The following is a 20,881-nucleotide window of genomic DNA, read 5'->3' on the forward strand; positions in this document are numbered from 1 at the left end:
GGCCTGGACCTCGTGGTAGAAGCGCGCCAGTTCCCCATGGCGGGCTTCCGCTTCATGTTCCTGGACCTGGCGTACTCACTGCTGCGCCGCGTCTACTACAACAACCACGTCCTCGTCCCGCTCCCGCCGAGCTTGCGCGATGCCTTGGCCTGGCTCCCCGAACCCCAGGCGCCTGATGGGCCGGGCCCGCGGCCCAGTAACTCGAGGAGGCGGAGGAGCTCAGCACCCCTGAGGGTGAGTGGCTGGCGAGCGGGTCGGTCGGGTCGGTCAGGAGACCCGGGTGCCGAGGGACCCAGGCTCAGAGGGGGGCCTCGGGAGGTGAAGCCGGGAGTTGGGGCCTCCAGGAGCTGAAGGCCAGAGGGGCCCAGTAGAAGCCCACCTCCATAACGACCGCTCCAGTTTCGGCGGGGGGAAATAAGCTGCCCTCTTCCAACCCCTGGTAAGAGGTCTGAGATGATCGGTGCCATTTATGAGGCCACAGGTGAAGGTCAGTGGAGGCAGGTGTTCGGGAGGGAGCTTGGGAGGAGATGGAAGAGAAAAGAACAAGCAAATGGCTTTTGGATCCTGGCTTTTAAAAATGTCAAGATTCTTAGAAAGTTGATCCCAATACATTATGAGCTGATACGGGAGCACTTGGTCACGGTGAAATATTCAGGGGGGTGAGGAACCAAAGAGCTTCACCACAGATTTTTGTCATAGAGGCAAAACATGTTTTTGCAGCAAAGTTCTGACCAAAACATACAGAATGCATCAGACCCTGACGATTCTGATCCATTCCCTAAAGGGCCAGAAGTAATCAGCAGCACAGGGTGACAGATTTACTGGAAAAAGAGAAATAATGTCACTATGAAAATGATCAAGCAGGAGAAAAGGGAGGGCCGTGGAAGTGTTACAGCAACCAGAAGGAAGGTGCCCAGCTACTGTGTTCTTAGTTGCTCCTATCCTTCTGCGTCTCCTAAGGGTAGAGTACTGGATGTTGGTTGCTATTCTTTTGCATTGGGATTTTTTTTTTTCTGTGAATGTCTTGTCCCAAAGTCTGTATTATTCACTAAAGAAACAACTAAATATCAGGATGAGAACGCCAATGAAGAGGCCCAAGGTGCTGAAAGTGAGGGGGAACGAGAAGTTTAACAAAAACAAGAACCTGAAAAGGACAGACGCAGAAAGTCCAGGTAGCTGTGTGTAACTTTGAAAATAACCCAGCGGTTCCCAGGCACTTACCAATTTTGTTTTCGTTTTTTAATTCTCCCAGTGAATTGAGAAAAAATTTGTTTAAAATTAGTTTAACAATTCAAATTTACCTACTTAGAGTGTTAATAGAACATTCATGCACCTAGTAGTATAAATCAGCAGCAGCAAAAGTAGCTGGGCTGTGCACTAGTGGGGCCTTCATTACTTGGCCACAGAAGTGCAGTCTCCTGTACTAAGAGATGATGACTTTTAGAATCTGACTACTTACAAATAGCAAAACGTTCAGAATTTCAGGTAGGACCACATTTAGTGATTAATACCTAACGATTTGTTCAGTTGTAGATTTTTGTGTTTTATGTGACAGTCAAAAGAAGAGGAATTTAGTCACAGTATGACTCTTGTTTATCACTGAAGTCTTAAGGTGTATCTTATCTTTGAGTATATTTAAACGATTAACATTTTTTTCTGCATTTTCACAGCTGTGTATTTCATGGTAATAGCCTCTTTCTCATATGGTAGATATAGAAACTGAAGGTCTGGGAGAGTAAGGGAGTATCATTTGTGGAATGAGCATAGGCTTTTAAGGTGGAGAGAGTGATTTAAATCCAAGAATCACCTCTCAAGGGGGAAAAAAGCATTTATGGTGTTGGGCAAGAGGGAGACAAGGTTGGTATGATCACATGATTGAAGCCATCAGTTGTACAAGCACCCTGTATCCAAGGTGCAGGTTACAAGGGGAAAACGTGTTGTTCTTCTCTACTTGTTTAGATAGAGCCCTCAAATGCAGCACATACACAAAGAAAGGGCTGACCATTTTCTTAGATTTAGAAAGTCTCTGGTGCTGGTTAGTGCTGTGTAATTGTTTACTTTCTCTCATTTCATCCTGCAGTTGGGAGGAAGAGAAAGAAGATGAAGAAAGAAAAGAATCTGTTTTTCACGATTTTTAGGTTTTTCATTTTTTAGAAGCCCATGGGAATGTTATTAACACTGATTCCATTCCAAAGTTCATCACCCAAAAAGCAATATCCAATAACATATGACTTTTTTCTTTTACAGTTATTTTTAACTAGAACAAATGCTGTCAAATATGTTTGTTTTAAGTTAATAAACTGAAATGTAGGCAGATTTTATTTACATAAATAATCCTGATTCGAGTTTCTTTTACCTTTGTTTGACCAATTTTACCTTCATTGAAAGGCATCAATTTCTACCATTTGGTAAGCCTGTTTGAAATTCTTTTATTGCAGCCCAAAATAAATTAAAATTTCAAGTTTAAAACAATTTTTGTGAAGACAGAAATGGAGGTCGAGCCTTTAGAGTTGTGCTGTTTACTACATTAGTCACTAGCCACATGTGGCTGCTGAGCATTCAAAATGTGGCTAGTCTGAGTTGAGATGTGCTGTAAGTGTAAAAATTACTGTAAAGTCTCATTAATAACTACACATTGAAATGATAATATTGTGTTAAACAAATATAACATTAAAATTACTTCCTCCAGTTTCTTTTTACTTTTTTAATATGGCTACTAGAACATTTAAAATTACACATGACTTGTGTTATATGTGTATTTCATAGTACTGCTGTGAGCTTTTGAAGGAAACCTGATGGATGGCCCAGATTGCCTGGAGGCCAGATGGTGCTGCAGAGCCTGAGCCCAGACACTAATTTGGAAAACTGGTTCTCAAAGTTTGGTCCTTAAAATAGCATTATCAGCATCACCCAGGAATCCTTAGGCTCCACTCAAGACCTGGGACTCAGAAACTCTGGGAGTGGGGCCCAGCAGCCTGTATTGTAACAAGCCCTCCAGGGGACTCTGATGCAGCTAAGGTTTGAGAAGCACTGGTTTAGAGCCACACGGGGAGAAGCTGAGACCCACCTGTGGTGGGACCAGCCTTCGTTCACTGGCTTGGGACTGTTGTAGGTAAACTAAACAGGACGGCAAGGGCTGGACTGGGGAGGAGATTAGAACTCACAGGGGCTGAGACACAGAGAGGCTAAGAATGGGTGATGGCAGGAAAAAAAATGCATAAGGGAAAAAGCTGGTTCCAGAAGGATGCAAACATGATACTGTGTATATGAAGTCTAAGAAAACATTCAATCACCATATACTGATTGTGGATACATACAGAGAGTAAAAGGCAATGCATGTGAAAGATGTATACAAATGTAGCATACAGAAGGGCATGCAATGGAAAGATAAACACCACATTTAGGATATTGGTTACCTCTTAGGAAAAGAAAAGGAGGGGAATTCTATTGGGAAGGGCTTCGCAGGGGGCTTCAACTATATTTGTAATGTTACATTTCTTAAGCTGGGTTGTGGGTAAATAGACATTTACAGTAGTATTCTTTATAATTTTGTGTAGATCTGAAGTATTTCAATAAATAATGAGTAAAAATAAAAAGAGGAAAGGGAGAAAATGGACTTAATCTCTGAACTCTGTTTAAGGAAATAGAAAGATAAAGTTGTAGATGACCAGAGTAGAGGATCAGAGAAGGGGAAGGGCCTGGGGATTGGAGACCAGACAGCCTCATTTCTGCATTTAGTTAAGGCTTCCTAGGTACCTGAAATATGGTCTACCTGGGGTACACTTTGTTCCCATGGGCTTTTCTCCTGGCCTCCTTATAGATAGCTGATAACCTTCTCATATTCTGTGGTGGCATGTCTTCTATTCTAACTACACACACACACACACACACACTACATTCCACCTATTCCACCAACACCAACCCCTGGACTGAACCTCTATATGGTTGGGACCTTAGAGGGTTTTATTTATCTTTCTTTCCCAAAGCCCTGAGCAATGAGTTTTCCTCTTAGTAGGTACTTAATGTCTATTAAAGTAAAGTAAAATTAACATCCCCACAATCTTTTTTTGGTCACCAGTGTTGACATTTTAAAATGTATTATCACATATTATTCCTTAGGGCTAGAACCCCATGGTGAGACAAAAGGCAAAGCACTCCCTGTCACCATTATTTAAACTGAAAGGGCAGGCCAAGTAGTATGATTTGAGGACCTTCAAACTGGCTCTGATTTGTTAGTGTTTATGCTGTGCTAGTTGTAAATAGTATTGCTTCTAGACCCAGGCAAGAGGGACCTCTGTCCTGAGCTCTATGCTTTAGAGAGCCCACTTTGGCCTTCTTCCAACCATACCCCTCCTTATAGGGCCAGGAACCCAGCCCATGGGAACAAGGTGTGTGTCCCTGCTAGCCCATGCTCCAGGTACCTGGCACCCCTGAACAGTTACAAGCCTGCTTCCAGGGCCTGTGTGCTCCTCTTAGAGCTCTCCTGGGGAGGACTGACTGCACTGCCTGGGTATGTGCTCCCAGGCCCTAGGGGAGGGGGGATTGTATGCCCAGAACAGGGGATGGGGCCTGGCCTAGGAGCCAGGGCATAGGCAGGGGGAGGGGAGAAGGGGCAGCTGTTCCCACAGCATTGGAGCAGAACTTAGAGAAGTTGGAGAATTCGAAATCCCAACCTGGCCTTTCAGGTCATTATGAAAGTACATTTGTCTTGGAAGGAGATCCAGCATGTTTTATTTAATGGTTTATTAGGTGATTTAAACATTTCAAATATTTAGATATATCTTATGTGGATTCCCAATGGAACTCTTCTTCTGAACCCTGCAAATATTACAAATGTTACAGGCAGGCCAGATTAAATATCTGGTCGATCACCCCTTTCCCTTCTTCACTCTGTGTTACACTTTGTTACCTGAGCATAGTGGGCCCCTTGCTTCTGAAGCTGCCTTATTCTAATAGCCCATCTTGCTATAATACTTGGATCTAGCCCCTGGTCCAGGCTGGAGTACAAATACGAACCATCTTGCCCCCTCTACTCACCCCCCACTGTACTACGCTCCCACCAGTCTCTCTCTTTGCTCCGCAGGTGTTTATATACAAAACTTCTCTTCAGTACTACCTCTCCCCCATACAAATACCCACTACATGCCATGAGCTTGGTCAGGCACACCTGAGTAGAGGCCCTTTATGCCCCACACTACCTCTTAAGAACATTTTGCTTCTCTGACAACCTTCAGGTCTGAATTGTCAATATCCTATTTGATTTCCCTCCCCCCTGTGACAAAAACTACAGAACAGGTTCTGTTGTATTTGTTTTCATATAGCAAAGATCAAAGAAGCTGAATATTTTTAAGAATGTGCCTCTGGGCATTAATAACCTCTGTTTAAAAACAGAGTTGTTAACTGTGGGGGAAAAAATCAATAATGGGGAGTTCTCAGAATAAGAATAACCTGATAGAAGTCCACACTGAGAAGAGAGAGAAGAAAGGTATAACTGCTAATCTACCAGAATTACCTGGGTAAAGGGCGTCCACCTAAATGAACTTTCATTATGGGAATACAAAGGAAATAAAATCCAATCAATCAAAAACCTAGCATTATCAAAAAGGTAAAGATACAGAATCAGGGACAGTAGATGTTTTATAGAGAAAATGCAAAATCCAGCATGTGGTTGTATGGTATCACATTATTCCGTCATCAGCAAAACCAAGCAGCCATTGGTTTTTCTCAGCCATTACACTCAGAACTGAAAAGGCACAGTTATGTCTAGGTCTGCATTTCTATTTAAGCAAAGTAGCCCCAAGGTGACAGAGGCACCCACAGTGAAAGGTATAGTACTGAAAAGACACCTCTGGGTGCCCTAAGAAAATGAGCTCTCCGGGCATCCAAAGGGAGCTCACCGTGTTTGATGTGTTTGGGGAATGGAATAAAGGGGAAGGACTTGGAAATTTTAACCAACTTCCGGTGAACCTAGATGAAAATCTAGGGTGGTTGGTGCCTTGGAGAGCCAGCCTATTAACCAACTAACTCTTATGGTAAGTGAGCTTATATCTTTACTCCTCTGCCTAGAAGTTCTTAATGGAGGCGATGCTACAAAAGAAAAAGACTGTGTGGCAAGATGGGAAGGGAGGAGTCAAAAATTGCTGGGCTACTTGTCCCCGCCCCTCACAGCTAACCATCCCTCTCATCCTGACTCCTCCTTTCCCACTCCCCCTTTTGACCTTCCCTCTTCCCTGTGACTCGGGGGGAGTGGTTCACTGGGGAGGTGGGGGCTGTCCAGCCTAGTGATTGTTGAGGTGTGTGTGCCTCTAGGAATGAGGGCAGGGAAAGGCTGCTTCAGTCACTTCAGGCTTCCCGTTAGCAGAAAGTTCTATGGCTTTGGGATTGCAGCCTTGCTTTGGGCTAAAACCTGTGAAGCAGAAGCTACTGAGGGGAAGGAACTAGAAGTTTGGCTACATGGAGTTCTCCACCTCAAGGCAGGAGTGAGGGGATAAGACAGCTCTCCAGTGGCCCCAGACTTTCTTCACTGTGGTGAGCTTGCTGTCTGCCTGATTGGAAGTACAGCTTTTGGCTTCTGTAGAATTTTGAATTTTAACAAAGTCTTAAGTGCTCCAACAATAGGATATGTATGACATGCAGTACATTTCTGGGCAATTGGAGAGGGTCACAGTGGAATTGGGGCAAGATGCCAAACACTAATGGACTAACCATCCAGAGGAGTACAATAATCCCCAAGAAATGTTCTGTCTCATAGGGAGGTGCTTGCTGTTGTCATATCTGAAACAGATTGACATGGGGCATGTGTAAAGAAAAAGCTCTGTATAAGTGTTCTATAAGTTACTATTACCCAGTTTGCACGAATTGGGGTGCCCCAGGGACTCAGGGAAGGTGTTTCAAGGGGTGGTGGGCTGATTGGGGAACTAGTCTTCACAAAGCATGGAGTAGCAACCAAAAAGTGAAACATTTAACTAAGCTCATAAAGCCTAAGACAATCCTTGGACTAAATCATCTGGACTTTTTCCATTAGAAATACTTTTTTTTTTCCTTTGTCAAGGAAAATGACCACCTCTTAGTAACCCCAAGAAAACATTTTTGCATCCTCCCTTCTAAAGCACATCGTCCAAAGATAACCATTTTATAAGTAAATCTACAACAGTGCATCCAGCATCATGGACCTTTCCTGAGAGCAGAAATCTCATAGGCCATGGTGAGGATTCAAATTAAAAAGAGGATGTGAAGGCCGTATGTAGACAGTCAAGACATAGGCAGGTTAAAATAACAACAAAAACTGTTAATGGTGATAGTTATTGCAAATAGACGAAACAAGTCTTACCAAATTCAAGAAAAATGAAATTTTATCAAGCTTCTTTTCTGACTGCAATGTTATAAAACTAGGAATCAATAACAGGAGGAAAATTTAAAAATTCACAAGTACATGGAAATTAAACAATTTCCTGAACACCTAATGGATCAAAGAAATCAAAGGGAAATGAAATAATACCTTGAGACAAATAAAAATGGAAACAAGATACCATAACTTACAGGATGTACCAAAAGCAGTTTTAAGAGGAAAGTTTATAGTAATAAGTGCCCACATTAATTAAAAAAAAATCTCAAACAACCTTATATTACACCTCAAGGAACTAGAAAAAGGAGAACTAAGCCCAAAGTTAGCAGAAGGATGGGAATAAAGATTTGAGAATGAATGAAATAGAGAATATGAAAACAGTAGAAAAAAGATCAATGAAACTAAAAGTTGGTTTCTTGAAAAGATAAGCAAAATTGAAAAACCTTTAGCTAAACCATGAAAAATAAGATTCAAATAAAATTATAAATGAAAGAGGAACCATTATAACTCATAGCACACAAATACAAAGGATTTTAAGGGACAACTATGAACAATTATACACCAACAAACTGGATAACCTAGAAGAAATGGATAAATCACTGGAACCATACAACCTACCAAGACTGAATCATGAAGATATTGAAAATCTGAACAAAACAACAAATAAGGAGATTGAATCAGTAATCAAAAAACTCCCAGCACAGAAAATTCCAAGACCAGATGGTTTCCCTGGTGAATTCTACCAAGCATTTAAAAAATTAATGCCAATCCTTCTTAAACAATTACCAAAAAATCAAAGAGGGGAGAACACTCCCCACCTTATGAGGCCAGCATTACTCTGAAACCAAAACCACATAAGGACACTATAAGAAGATAAATTACAGACCAATATTCCTGATGAAGATAGATGCAAAATTCCTCAACAATATACTAGCAAATGGAATTCAACAGCACATGATCAAATGGGATTTACCCCTAGGATGCAAGGAAGGTTCAAAACATACAAATCAATAAATGTCATTCACCACATTAATAGAATGAAAGATAAAAATCATATGATCATCTCAACAGATGGAAAAAAAAAGCATTTGACAAAATTCAACACCCTTTCATGATAAAAATTTCAACAAATTAGGTATAGAAGGACTGTACCTCAACATAATAAAGGCCATTTGCAGTTAGCCCACTGCCAACATCATACTCAGTGGTGAACAGGAACAAGATAAGGGTGCCCACTCTCACCACTCCTATTCAGGATTGAACCAAAAGTCCCAGCCAGAGAAAGTACGCAAGAAAAATAAAAGACATCAAAATCAGAAAGTAAGAAGTAAAATTGTCTTTGTTTGCAGATGACATGATCTTATATATAGAAAACCCTAAAGACTCCACCAAAAAATGTTAGAATGTTAGATCAATGAATTCAGTAAATTTGCAAGATACAGAATCAACATGCAAAAATCAGTTGCATTTCTATACAGTAAGAACACAGTATCTGAAAAAGAAATAATGAAAACAATCTCATTTACAATACATCAAAAACAATAAAATACTTAGGAATACATTTAACCAAGGAGGTAAAAGATCTATATACCAAAAACTATAAGACACTGAGGACAAAAATTGAAGAAGACACAAAGGGAAAAATACCCCAATTTTGTAGATAGAATATTGTTAAAATGTCCATACTACCCAAAGCCACCTACACATTCAGTACAATTCCTAGCAAAATTCTAATGACATTTTTCACAGAATAGAAAAAATAATCCTAAAATTTGTATGGAACCACAAAAGATTCCAAATAGCCAAAACAATCCTGAGAAAGAACAACAAAGCTGGAGGCAACACACTTCCTGATTTCAAACTATATTACAAAGGTATAGTATTCAAAACAGTATGATACTGGCATAAAAACAGACACACAGAACAATGAAAAAGAATCAAGAGCTCAGAAATAAGCCTTGCATAATTGGTCAACTAATATTTGACAAGGGAGCCAAAAATACTCAATGGGGAAAGGGTAGACTCTTCAATAAATGGTGTTGGGGAAAATGGTTGTCGACTTGCAGAATGAAATTGGACTCCCATCTTATACCACTCACAAAAATTAACTTGAAATGGATTAAAGACTTAAATATAAGACCTGAAACCATAAAACTCCTGGAAGAAAACATAGTTTCCCTATGACAAGCTCCCTGACATGGCTTTTGGCAAAAGTTTTTGGATTTTATACTAAAAGCACAGGCAACAAAAGCCAAAATAGACAGGTGGGACTATATCAAACAAAAAAGCTTACACACAGCCAAGGAAACAATCAACAAAATGAAAAGGCAACCTACAGAGGGAGAGAAAATACTTGCAAATCTCTATCTGATAAGGGGTTAATATCCAAAGTATATGAGGAACTCATACAATACCAACAATACAGATAACCCAATTCTAAAATGGTCAAAGGACCTAAATAGGCAAATGACCAATAGGTAGAGGAAAAGGTGCTTAACATCTTTAATGATCGGGGAAATGCAAATTGAAACCACCTTGAGGTATCTCCTCACACCTGTTCAGATGACTATTATCAAAAAAACAAGTGCTGGTGAGGATATAAAGAAAAGGAAACACTTTACACTGTTGGGAGTGTAAATTGGTACAGCCACTATGTAAGATGGCATGAAGTTTCCTCAAAAAATTAAACGTAAAATTACCATATGATCCAGAAATCCCACTTCTGGATATATAGCCAAAGGAAATGAAATAACTACCTTGAGGAAATATCTGCACCCCCTTGTTCACTGCAACATTATTCACAATAGCCAAGACATAGAAACAATCTAAGTGCCTGTGCATGAATGAATGGAAGAAAATGTGATGTGTATATACACATATATACACACATATACACACACACACATATATAATGAAATATTTTTCAGTCATAAAAAGGATGAAATCCTGAATTTTATGACAACATGGGTAGACCATGAAGGCGTTATGTTAAGTGAAATAAGTCAAACAGAGAAAGACAAATACTGTATGACCTCACTTATATGTGGAATTTAAAAAAACCCAAACTCATAGAAACAGAGAGTAGAATGGTGGTTGCCAGGGGCTGCAGGGTAGGGGAAATGGGAAGATGTTGGTCAAAGGGTACAAAGTTCCAATTATAAGATGAACCAGTTCCGGGGACCTAATGTACTGTAGTTAACAATACTATATTGTATCCTTCAAAGTTACTAAGGGAGTATGTCTTAAAAGTTCTCACAACAACCACCACCACCAGAAAAGGTAACTATGTGAGGTAATGGATGTGTTAACTAACTTTAATGTGGTAATCACTTCACAATATATATGACTATCAAGTCATCACGTTGTACACCTTAAACTTACACAGTGTTATACACCAAATATATCTCAATAAAGGTAGGGAAAAAAGAGAACTGAGGTATCAAGCCATGAAAACACATGGAAGAAACTTAAGTCATATTACTAAGTGAAAGAAGCCAATTTCAAAAGGCTATATATTGTAGGATTCCAAGTACATGACATTCTGAAAAAGGCAAACTATGGAAACTAGATAAGTGGTTGCCAGGGGTTGGGGGAAGGAATGGATGAAAATGCTGAGCATGGGATTATTAGGGCAGTGAAACTACTCTGTATGATATGTAATGGTGGATACATGCCATTATACATTTCTCAGAACCTAAAGAATGTACATCAAGAGTAAACCCTAAAGCAGTTATACTCCAATAAAGATGTTAAAAAAATGAAAAAGTAAATCCTAATGTAAACTATGGACTCTGAGTGATAATGACTTGTCAATGTAGGGTTGGTTAATTGTAACAAATGTGCCCCTCTGGTGTAGAATGTTGATAGTCGGGGAGGCTGTGCATGTGTGGGAGCAGGAGGTACGTGAGAAATCTGTGTACCTCCTGCTATGTATTTCAGTTATGAATTGTTTATCACCTTTATCCCAAACTTTTAGTCTTTGGTCTATAATTAGATTCAATGCAAAAAAAAAATGGACAGAGACAGGAAGCAGGTAAAAAAATGAGTGCACTCTTTTGTATTAAAAAAAATCTATCTAGGAGTATTGGTTTCTGCTACAGAAAAGTAGCGAGTAGAGACAGCCCTGGTCATAGCATGTGGTAGGAAATGCGGGTGCCCTATTAGGCACCTTCCTCACCACAGGAACCTCCATCACATCACCCAGGTCTGTCCTCCGGCCAGAAGCAATATGCTGTTCTTTCCCCCACTCCTTGAGTCAGGCTTTACTTACACCTTAGGACCCTCTCAGGCCTTGTGTGAATTTTAACACAGATACTGTGTAGACAATTTCTTGCCTTTACTGCCCTACCCAGGTAGGGGATACTGTCATCTTCTGAGTTCAAGTCCTCTCTCCTCTGTGAAACATTTCCTGGGAAAAGCCCACACACTGTCTGACTCCCTGACTCTGTTGCAGAGGTGAGTGAGTCAATACATGAGACTGTGAAGATGGAAATATTTCACATGCAATCTTTCTCCCAACTAGACTTGAGCCCCTGTCACTAGAGATAGTGACACCTGCTTTTCTGTCCCCAGCAATGTCTCATATGAGTCATTGAACATAGGTGTGCAGTAAATATTTACTGGTTTCTGTGGGATGGGTAAGGAAGGCTGGTCTGTATCTTTCAGAGACCCTGGGTCATGCTCATTTACTTTTTGGCTTCTTAATAACCTTCTCCTGTCAAATGTCCCTGGAGCTCTATAGAAAAGAAGCAGACCTATCTCAAATTCAGATTAGAAGTCAGAGATGTTGGTTTTAATCACAGCTTCTCCATTAACTAACATGACCTTAGGAAAACCAGTTAGCTGCTCTGGGCCTTAGCATCCCCACCTGGAAAAAAAAATGGGCTTGGACACAAATCTCACTCCCACCTAGTCTACATTCCTAGGATGCATAGCCACACGTCAAAAGAGAGGAAAGGGGGCTTTCCTGGTGGCACAGTGGTTGAGAGTCCACCTGCCGATGCAGGGGACACGGGTTCGTGCCCTGGTCCGGGAAGATCCCACATGCCGTGCAGCGGCTAGGCCCGTGAGCCATGGTCGCTGAGCCTGCACGTCCAGAGCCTGTGCTCCGCAACGGGAGAGGTCACAACAGTGAGAGGCCCGTGTACCACAAAAAAAAAAAAAAAAGAGAGAGAGAGAGGAAAGGGATTACCCAACAAATGATGCCAGAGGTTAGCTGTTTAGAAAAAAGGAAAGTCAACCAAGATCCAAACTTCAGAACACGTGCCAATATAACTCCAGAAGGATATGGGTATACAAGGTAAAAATTCACGAGGAAAATAAGAAGAAAATATATCCTTGAATAGTCTTATCAGATGGTAAAGAATTTTTAAAGAACATGAAAGAAACAGAAAAGGAAAACATTGGGAAACTTTCTACACAAAAAAGGAAAACCAATATACTTAGAAATATTAACAAACATAAGAGGAACATGCAGGATGAGAAAAACACAACAAAAAGAACAAACGCTTTATGTCCTACCCCCAGTTTGACAGCCTCTTCCTCTCGGTCCTCAGTGAAAGGGAAGGCAGAGAGTAAACTCTGACCCACTAACCAGAGGGAAGCTGTTTAAACTCGTGGACCTGATAACCACGTGACTGCTCCACACCAAACCAGAGGGTTGTTGCTAAAAGCCTGAGTAACTACCCAATAGCAGCCACCTGTAAATTAAACTCCCTGGGGTAGGCAGGCCAGAGGTTATTACCTAATTTTGTAGATAAGAAAACTGAGACCCAGAAAATCTAAATGAGATTGCAAAGTCATAACAACTGGTAAGCGTTAAAACCAATCATGGAACCCAGCTGGGGTTCTGCCTCAGTTGACCCATCTATGAAATGAGGAAGTTGGATTAGACCCCGCGGTTCTCCAAGTGCAAGTGCAGTGCCCTGACCAGCAGCATCAGCCTCCCACAGGAAGCTGTTGGAAATGCAAATTCTCAGGTCACCCCAGACCCTGGCGTCCTGACCTCTGGGGTGGGGCCCAGCAATCTGTGGCCCAACAAGCCCTCCAGGTGCTTCTTATGCGCACCCAAGTTTGGAGAACCACTAGATTCCATGATTCCTAACGCCCCTTCCAGACCTAAAACATTTTCATTAATATCTGAGCATTGACCTCCAGGGCATTTGGCACAAAACCATGGTGTCTTCTTGACCTGGGACCAAAGGGTAAAAAAAGGAAAAGTTTGATTGGAGTTTGTATTAGTGGGAGGAAACACTCCTTCCCCTTGGTGGAATTGTGTTTGGGAAAAGCTACCAGCCTTAAGTCATTTGCATATGGCATGTTGGCACTCAAACCAGCCTTTCTTTCTGGGGTCTGTGGTGGAGAGAGGAGCAATGAGCCCCTCCTCACAAAAGCAATGTGGAGGCGGGTGTGTGTGGGGGGGGGGAGGCGAGGAAGAAATGGCCTGTCAATCACCTTTTCCCAGCAAATTCTCTTAGACCTAGAGGCCTCCAGGTCCCACTGGAGAAACTTGCTGGAGGGAATATCAGGGGCCAACTGTTGACCTTCCCTGATCCTGGCTGCTCCCCTTCGACTTGCCCTGAACTTGGCCAGATTTAAATGCCAGCTCAAGGCTGGCTGACACAGAGAGAACCCGCTAGTCTGACACTGAGGTCCTTCCCTGTGTTAAGGCAACCCAGACTTTCTGTCGCGGGCAGAGTCTCTGCTCCTCAGCCAGCCTTGCCTAATCCTGGTCACCCAGCAGTAGCAGCTGTCGCCTCGGCCACAGCCCAGCACCCCCACCCCAGCAGCACCCCTGCGGCACTTTCATTGTTTGCTTTCACCTGTGCCCCCACTTCCCAGCCAGAGCTACTGAGGAGATCTTATGTCTGATGAAAGCGACATAAAACCAGCTCCACTGGCCTGACCAGAAGTGGCTGCTGTGAAGGATGGAGGCGGAGGAGGGGAGGGCTGGCGACATTAACCTTGATGCAGAGAAGGCAGCTCATGAAGGCCAAGAGGAGGGAATCCCACAACAAGGCGCCAGAAAGATAGACTATGGTGCTGAGGGCTGCCCATCATCTTTCACCATCCACACCTTCCTGGGCTGCCTGTCTTAATTAGGGGATGGAGGACACTTGAGCAACTTGGCCTCACAGCTAATGAGGAGGAAGATAAAGGCCCTCAGGTGGGAAAGCAAAAGACCCTCAAGCTCTGCCCAGGAGGCTCTGTTTTCTGTTGTTGAGGACAGGAAGGAAAAAACTTGAGGGGAGGCAAATTCCTCAAGCTTCCCAAGAAAGATTTGCGAAAGAACACCCCTAGCCCACGTAGAATACAGTTAGGATGCCCAGCAGTTATCTAACTCCCTCAAAAATGTTGTTTAAAATTGCTCAAACGAAAGCTAAATTTCATAGAGAAGTTCATGATATTTTTTAAAATGCTTCTATCAACCTCTATTTGATAAGAGATTCAAAATCATCAGTGCAATTTATGAGCTTACAGAAAATATGTGCAAATGCAAACAGATGTTAAGGAGGCACTTAAAGAAATGGAGACGACAGCTCCAGGAAGCAACAAACTCTGAAGTAAAAGCTACCCTAAAGGAATTCCTCATTTTTGGTGAGTGTTTAAGAATATACAGCTGTTTGGAGACATAGTTCAGAAACGTGATGAGCCATTCTAGAGCATCTGAAAGATACTAGACTCAAGTTTTCAGAGACTGGTGAGACTGAGTTTCACAAAATATTTCTTTGAACCCAATGAGTATTTCTAGTCATTGGATCCTGATATTGCACTCAATGAGCTATTTCTTCGGGTTAAGACACGGTGTGTTGATGTAACAAGTGATTCTAAACAGCATCTGCACAAGGTAAAAACTATGTAAATATTAGTGATTGTTTATTAAAACTACTTACTGGGGTTAGAAACACTAATTAATGGAGACAGGAAAAGAAGATGGTGCTACATGGTTGCAGATTTTGCTGAGAACCTTACCTTCCTCACCATTTTGCTGAGAAACACCTTTTGGCAAAAGAAAAGTGTAAATTCCTCTTCTCTTCCATGGTGGTAACAACTGATGACCTTATTTTCCCTCACAATCTCATCAGCCATCCTAAACAAACCTATAGATATTGGGTGTTTCTTGCAAACAGTCACACAAATTAAAACCAAATCACCCTCCCCAAGCTCCTTCTATTAAAAAAAAAAATCTGGAGCCCTTTCTTTTGCCTCTCTTCAGCCACTTTCATCTCTTCTTATTTGAGGCTAAATCTGATGAAGAGATGCCGTCCAAGTAAGAACAAAGCCCATGATCTCAAGGAAGACCCACCCTTTTCTAATACTTAGGAATACTTGGAGATTCATTTACTAAATAATGTCAGATCTTCAAAGGCTTCCTTGTCATTGACTCTTCAGTAGAGCCTTCAGAGGAAGATGATGACTTCTGTATAGATAAGCTAAACCAGTGGTTCCCAAATTTTGTTGCACATTGCACTCACCAGGGGATCTTTAAAAAAACAAAAAGCCTCGCTCCCACCCCCGCCCAAGACATTCTGATTTAATTGGTATGAGGGGCAACTTGAGTATCAGCAGTTTTTAAATCTCCCCAGGTGAGAACTCCCAAAGTTTGGGAACCCCTGGGGTAAATCCTCAAGATTATCAGGGTTTTTTCTGTGTATTTTCTGAAATTGTCCTGCTTTGGCTTTAGTAATCATATGCAGTTGGGTGTGTGTGTGTGTGTGTGTGATTTCATATTTTTTGATAGGAATATATAGTTTTTCATTCTTTGTAATATGATTAGCCTTATTCTTTAGCATTTATTTTCATTATCAATGTTAATAAGATCACACACACACACACACACACACACACACACACACACAAAACTAGATACACCCGTGAGCAAATTATCTGTCCAAAACCAGACATTTGCAAGCCACAAGAGCTCTCACATAACCTGAGAAGACCAATTTGAATTTACTTAGCAGTGCCCTGCTCCTTCTTGAGGATATAAACATCAGGGAAAACCGCTGGGATAGGATGGGCTGCAATGAAGCCCTCTTTTAAGTCAGTAATCTTAAAGAGCCACTCTGCTCAGAGCCTTTGGCTGCCAGGAATATTCAGTTATTCTCAGATAAAAGTAAGTCAGGCAGCTACTTATGCTTTTATCTCCTCATTAGTGTTAGCCCTAATACGGGTTTACAGAAGGACTGCTGTGGGAAGTGGGGTGGTTAATGAATATATCTATTAATGTAATCCAATGACCTTGTACTAATTCAATGTATAGAATCCTAGAATTTGGAGGGGAAAGGGATTTTAGAACTCATTTAGACCAGCTCCTCCCTCTCAGCTCTGCTACTTCTAGCTGTGTGATCTTGGACAAATTACCTAACCTCTCTGTACCTCAGTTTCTTCATTTATAAAATGGAGATTATAGTACCTACTTCACAGGATGTTTGTGAGCGTGTTTAAATGAGGCAATATTTATATAGCACTTAGAATAGTTCCTAACTCACAAATTGATTAGCTATCCTTATTATATCAGACCCTGTGGTAAAAGCTTTATATGCATTTATCTAATTTACTTATTGTAAGGACCCTGCAAGGAAGTTGTCATTGTACCATTGCACGGATGAGGAAACAACTGAAGCTCAAAGTTAACAACATACAAGATCATCCAGCCAGTAATGTGTGGAGTTGTGAGAGGAACCCAAGTCTGCAGGTCTGATTCTACAGCTCACATAATATTTGAGAGCAGCATGGTCCCTCGTGTGCACGTGTGTGTCCTAGTGAAAAGGAAAGGAGTTTTTTCACTGAACTCAAACATCAGTGGCCCCAGCAACAATATTTAGGGCTCCTCTGAATGAGGATAACATGATACAGAAAGATCCCCCCACCACATACACACATCCTTAACTTTATCATAGGCAACTTTGGTAACATAAGGGAACCTATCAGAGCAATGGCATCCATCAACAGGGTACTTCTCTACTCAGTAAAGCAGCAGCAAGACCCACTATGCCCATCAGTGCACTAAAGAGGCTACGGTGCCTGATGGAGCAGGGCTTTGATATAAGGTGACACTACCATACCAGCAGAGCAGTGACAGTAACCAGTGAGCCAGTTGATCTGTGAAAAATACAATACTCAGAGAGAACGGCTGTATCTAGTGAATCTATAGTGCCACCAGGTACAGAATAAAAGGTATATGACACATTTCTTGGGTGTCCCAAACACATAGCAGATAGTAGATTCTTGTCAAGCCCCCATGCCTGCCCCAATATAAAATACACAAGTTAGACCTCAGGGAAATATATTTATTTATTCATTCATTTGATAAATGCTGATTTTGTATCTTCTGTAAAGATACCAAGTGCTCTGGCTGCCAAGGATATAATGGTGATGAAGCTTCCAATTTTGCATGGCAGAGTATGTTATTCAAATAATTATACAAATACAGAATTGCACTTATGACAAATGCTATGATAGAGATGGATATAGTGCTATAAACCTCCATAATAGGAGGATTTTTACCTAGTCAGTGAAAATGAACAATAAAATGAGATCCAAGGGACGAATAGGCATTAATGAAACAAGAGGGGAGGGAAGAGCATTCCAGACAGAGGAAATAGCATGTTCCAAGGCCCTGTGGCAAGATGAAGATTGATAAGTACAAAGACTTGAAGACATAATACAATATGAGGCTGAAGACTCAGGTGGAGCACAACCATACAGGGTCTTATAGATCACAGTAAATAATTTGATCTTTATCCTAAAATCCATGGAAAGCTTTTGAAAGCTTTTAAGTAGGAGAGAGAATGTCATATGATTAATATTATGGAAAATCACTCAGTCATGCCACTCCTCTGCTGTAAATCTTCCTAAGGCTTTCAATTACACTTGGGAGAGAAACCCAAGTCCTTGCACCATGATCTGCAGAGTTCTGGCCCCTGACTACCTCCCCTACTCTACCTTTGTTACCTCTGCTCCAATCACATTGGCTTCCTTGCTACTCCTAGAAAATGCCAACCTTGTTCCCACCCAAAAGCCATTGGGCTTGCTGTTTATTCTACCTGGAATGTTCTTTCCCCAGACATTTGCATGGATCACCCCCTCTCCTGGTTCAGGCCTGTGCTCCAATGCCATCTACTCAGAGAAGTCTTCTCTGCCAAGTCCATCTAAAATCGCACCCCCTGACACTATTCCCTTGCCTGTTTAATTTTTCTTCATGGCATTATCACAACCTAACATTTGATTAAATATTTGCTTATTGCCCATCTCTCCGAATATTATGTAACTTTATGAGTTCAGGGGCTTTGTTTTGTTTACTGCTATATTACCAACACGTAGAATGGTGCCTAGCACATGGTGGGTAGTTGATAAATATATTTTGATTGAATGAATGAATGAACTATAAAGAATGTATTGAAAGGGGGCCAGAGTGGAAGTAAGGAGGCTAGTTAGGAGACAGTTATAGTATTCCAGATGACAGCTGAAGAGAGCTTCAACTGGGATGGTAATGGAGGAAGTACTGAGAATAAATAAGTTCTTAGAAAGATACTGGGGGGAGGGGGTAAAATTGATAAGACGATTATGGATTAGATGTAGCAGGTGATAAAGGGGGAAGAATGTTAAGGATGACTCCCAGGTTACATACCAGAATCTTCTTGTACAGTATTTCCCAACAAATTTCTAGCAAGCATACTATTTCAAATATGCTTTGTTAAGGACCCTAAAATAGCATTTCTGTGTAATAGAATCATACATGTAGAGGTTACTACAGAGCCACCATCAGAAAGACTAGACTTGACCCTGTTCTACTGGGGAAGACTGATCTAAAATGACTGTGTCACCTGGCAGGGGACCACATTCCCCTCCTCCTTCTAACACCACCCACCATAGCTAACCATATACACCTCCTAAAACTACATTAGCCATTAAAAAAGAAAAACTACAAATTGAGGGAGATTTTACAAAATTTTGGACTTTACTCCTTAAAACTGTCAAGTTGAAAGGGAGCAGAATGTGCCACTCCAAAATGCCTCTTTGGCATAAGGATTATCTTGAGCTGGTTATTTTTAAGAAACAGCAGACATAGAAGAAGCTCTGAAAACTGAGTAGGAGGTACCCTTTTGTAAGAGACACTTACATCTATAAGGGAAACCTCCATTTGTAAGGGTGTCTCCTTCTCTGTACCAGGAAGAGGAGGATGACCAAAGCTCTAGAAACTCTTGTCAATGGAGAAGGCAAGGACTTAAATCTGCAAAACAACCATGCCCTTGCTTACTGTGCTTTGCATGAAAACCTCCCATAACTGGCTTTGTCCACCTCCCCCACCACCAAACCTTTTGTCTTTAGCTGGAGATGGTATTTAAGGTGGTGGTTTGGGCCATTTCAGGGAGTTACTCAGTTTTCCTGGATCTCTCCCATATATACAGGAGGAATACATATTATTAAACTTCTGTTTGTTTTTCTCCTGTTAATCTGTCTTTTATTATGGGGGGGTGCAGGAGTCTCAGCCAAGACCCTAGAAGGGTAGAGGGAAAATTATTTTTCCTCCCCTACAACACCATCAAAAACAAGGAAAGTCTGAGAAACTCTCAAACCATAAGGAGCCTAAGGAGATACGGTGACTAAGTATAATGTGGTGTCCTGGATGGGATCCTGGAATAGAGAAAGGATATTAGATAAAAACTAAGGACATCTGAATACAGTATATTTAAGTGATACTAGTGTGTCAGGATTGGTTAATGAGTTGTGCCCAATATGCCATACTAATGAAAGATGTTAATAACTGGGGAAACTAGGTGTGGAACACATAGGAACTCTTCATACTATCTTTGCAATTTTTCTGTAAATCTAAAACTTCTAAAATAAAAAGATGTTTAATCTACACAAACACACACACACAATGCATGATCTCACTCCACTACCTTGCTCCCCATGTGTAAACAAATCAGAATTCTCTCTTTCAAGTGATTTCCTACAGGTGCTGGTTTTTATAAACACTTGATCTTTTCAGACACAGTACTTTCAAATCTTGAAAATGTTAAAGAAAAAGCTGACCTCTCTCTATTGGTAGGAGAAGAAAATTAGAGGTAAAAAAAGAATACAAAACAATTCCTACTTACCCATTAGGAATTACTAGAGCACTGAGCAGGATCAGGGTTATATATGGCTCTGCTTTGTTTTGGGGAAATGGCTTGTAAATTACTGCTTGTCTAATATTTGTTCACAATTACCACATCTGTCCTCCAGGAAATAGCCTTCTCAATAAAAGAGTCATTCAGAATTCTTAGAAGTCTTTCCGTTAAATTGTGACATACCTAGTTAAGCAACACAGAAGAGTAATTTCATTAAATTATTCCCCTATTCCCTACATACCCTACAAACACACACACACACACACACACACACACACACACACACACACATACACACACACAATTTAATGGAAGGGGAAGATTATGCAGCAAGGGAGAAGAACTTAAAAGTTTAGAGGAAGGGCTTCCCTGGTGGCGCAGTGGTTGAGAGTCCGCCTGCCGATGCAGGGGATACGGG

General features: G+C 41.3%; 1 protein-coding gene across 1 annotated transcript in view; it reads left to right on the plus strand.

Annotated features, from left to right (window-relative positions):
• Positions 1 to 20,881, plus strand: part of LOC103090690 (cancer/testis antigen 47A-like) — a 35,696-nt gene that overhangs the window by 404 nt on the left and 14,411 nt on the right. The window contains 2 exon segments of the mRNA XM_007464438.1: positions 20 to 318; positions 1,036 to 1,172. Of these exon segments, the coding sequence (XP_007464500.1) occupies positions 20 to 318; positions 1,036 to 1,172 (436 nt within the window).

Source organism: Lipotes vexillifer, unplaced genomic scaffold (assembly GCF_000442215.2).
Source record: "Lipotes vexillifer unplaced genomic scaffold, Lipotes_vexillifer_v1.1 scaffold681, whole genome shotgun sequence".
NCBI lineage: Eukaryota > Metazoa > Chordata > Mammalia > Artiodactyla > Lipotidae > Lipotes > Lipotes vexillifer.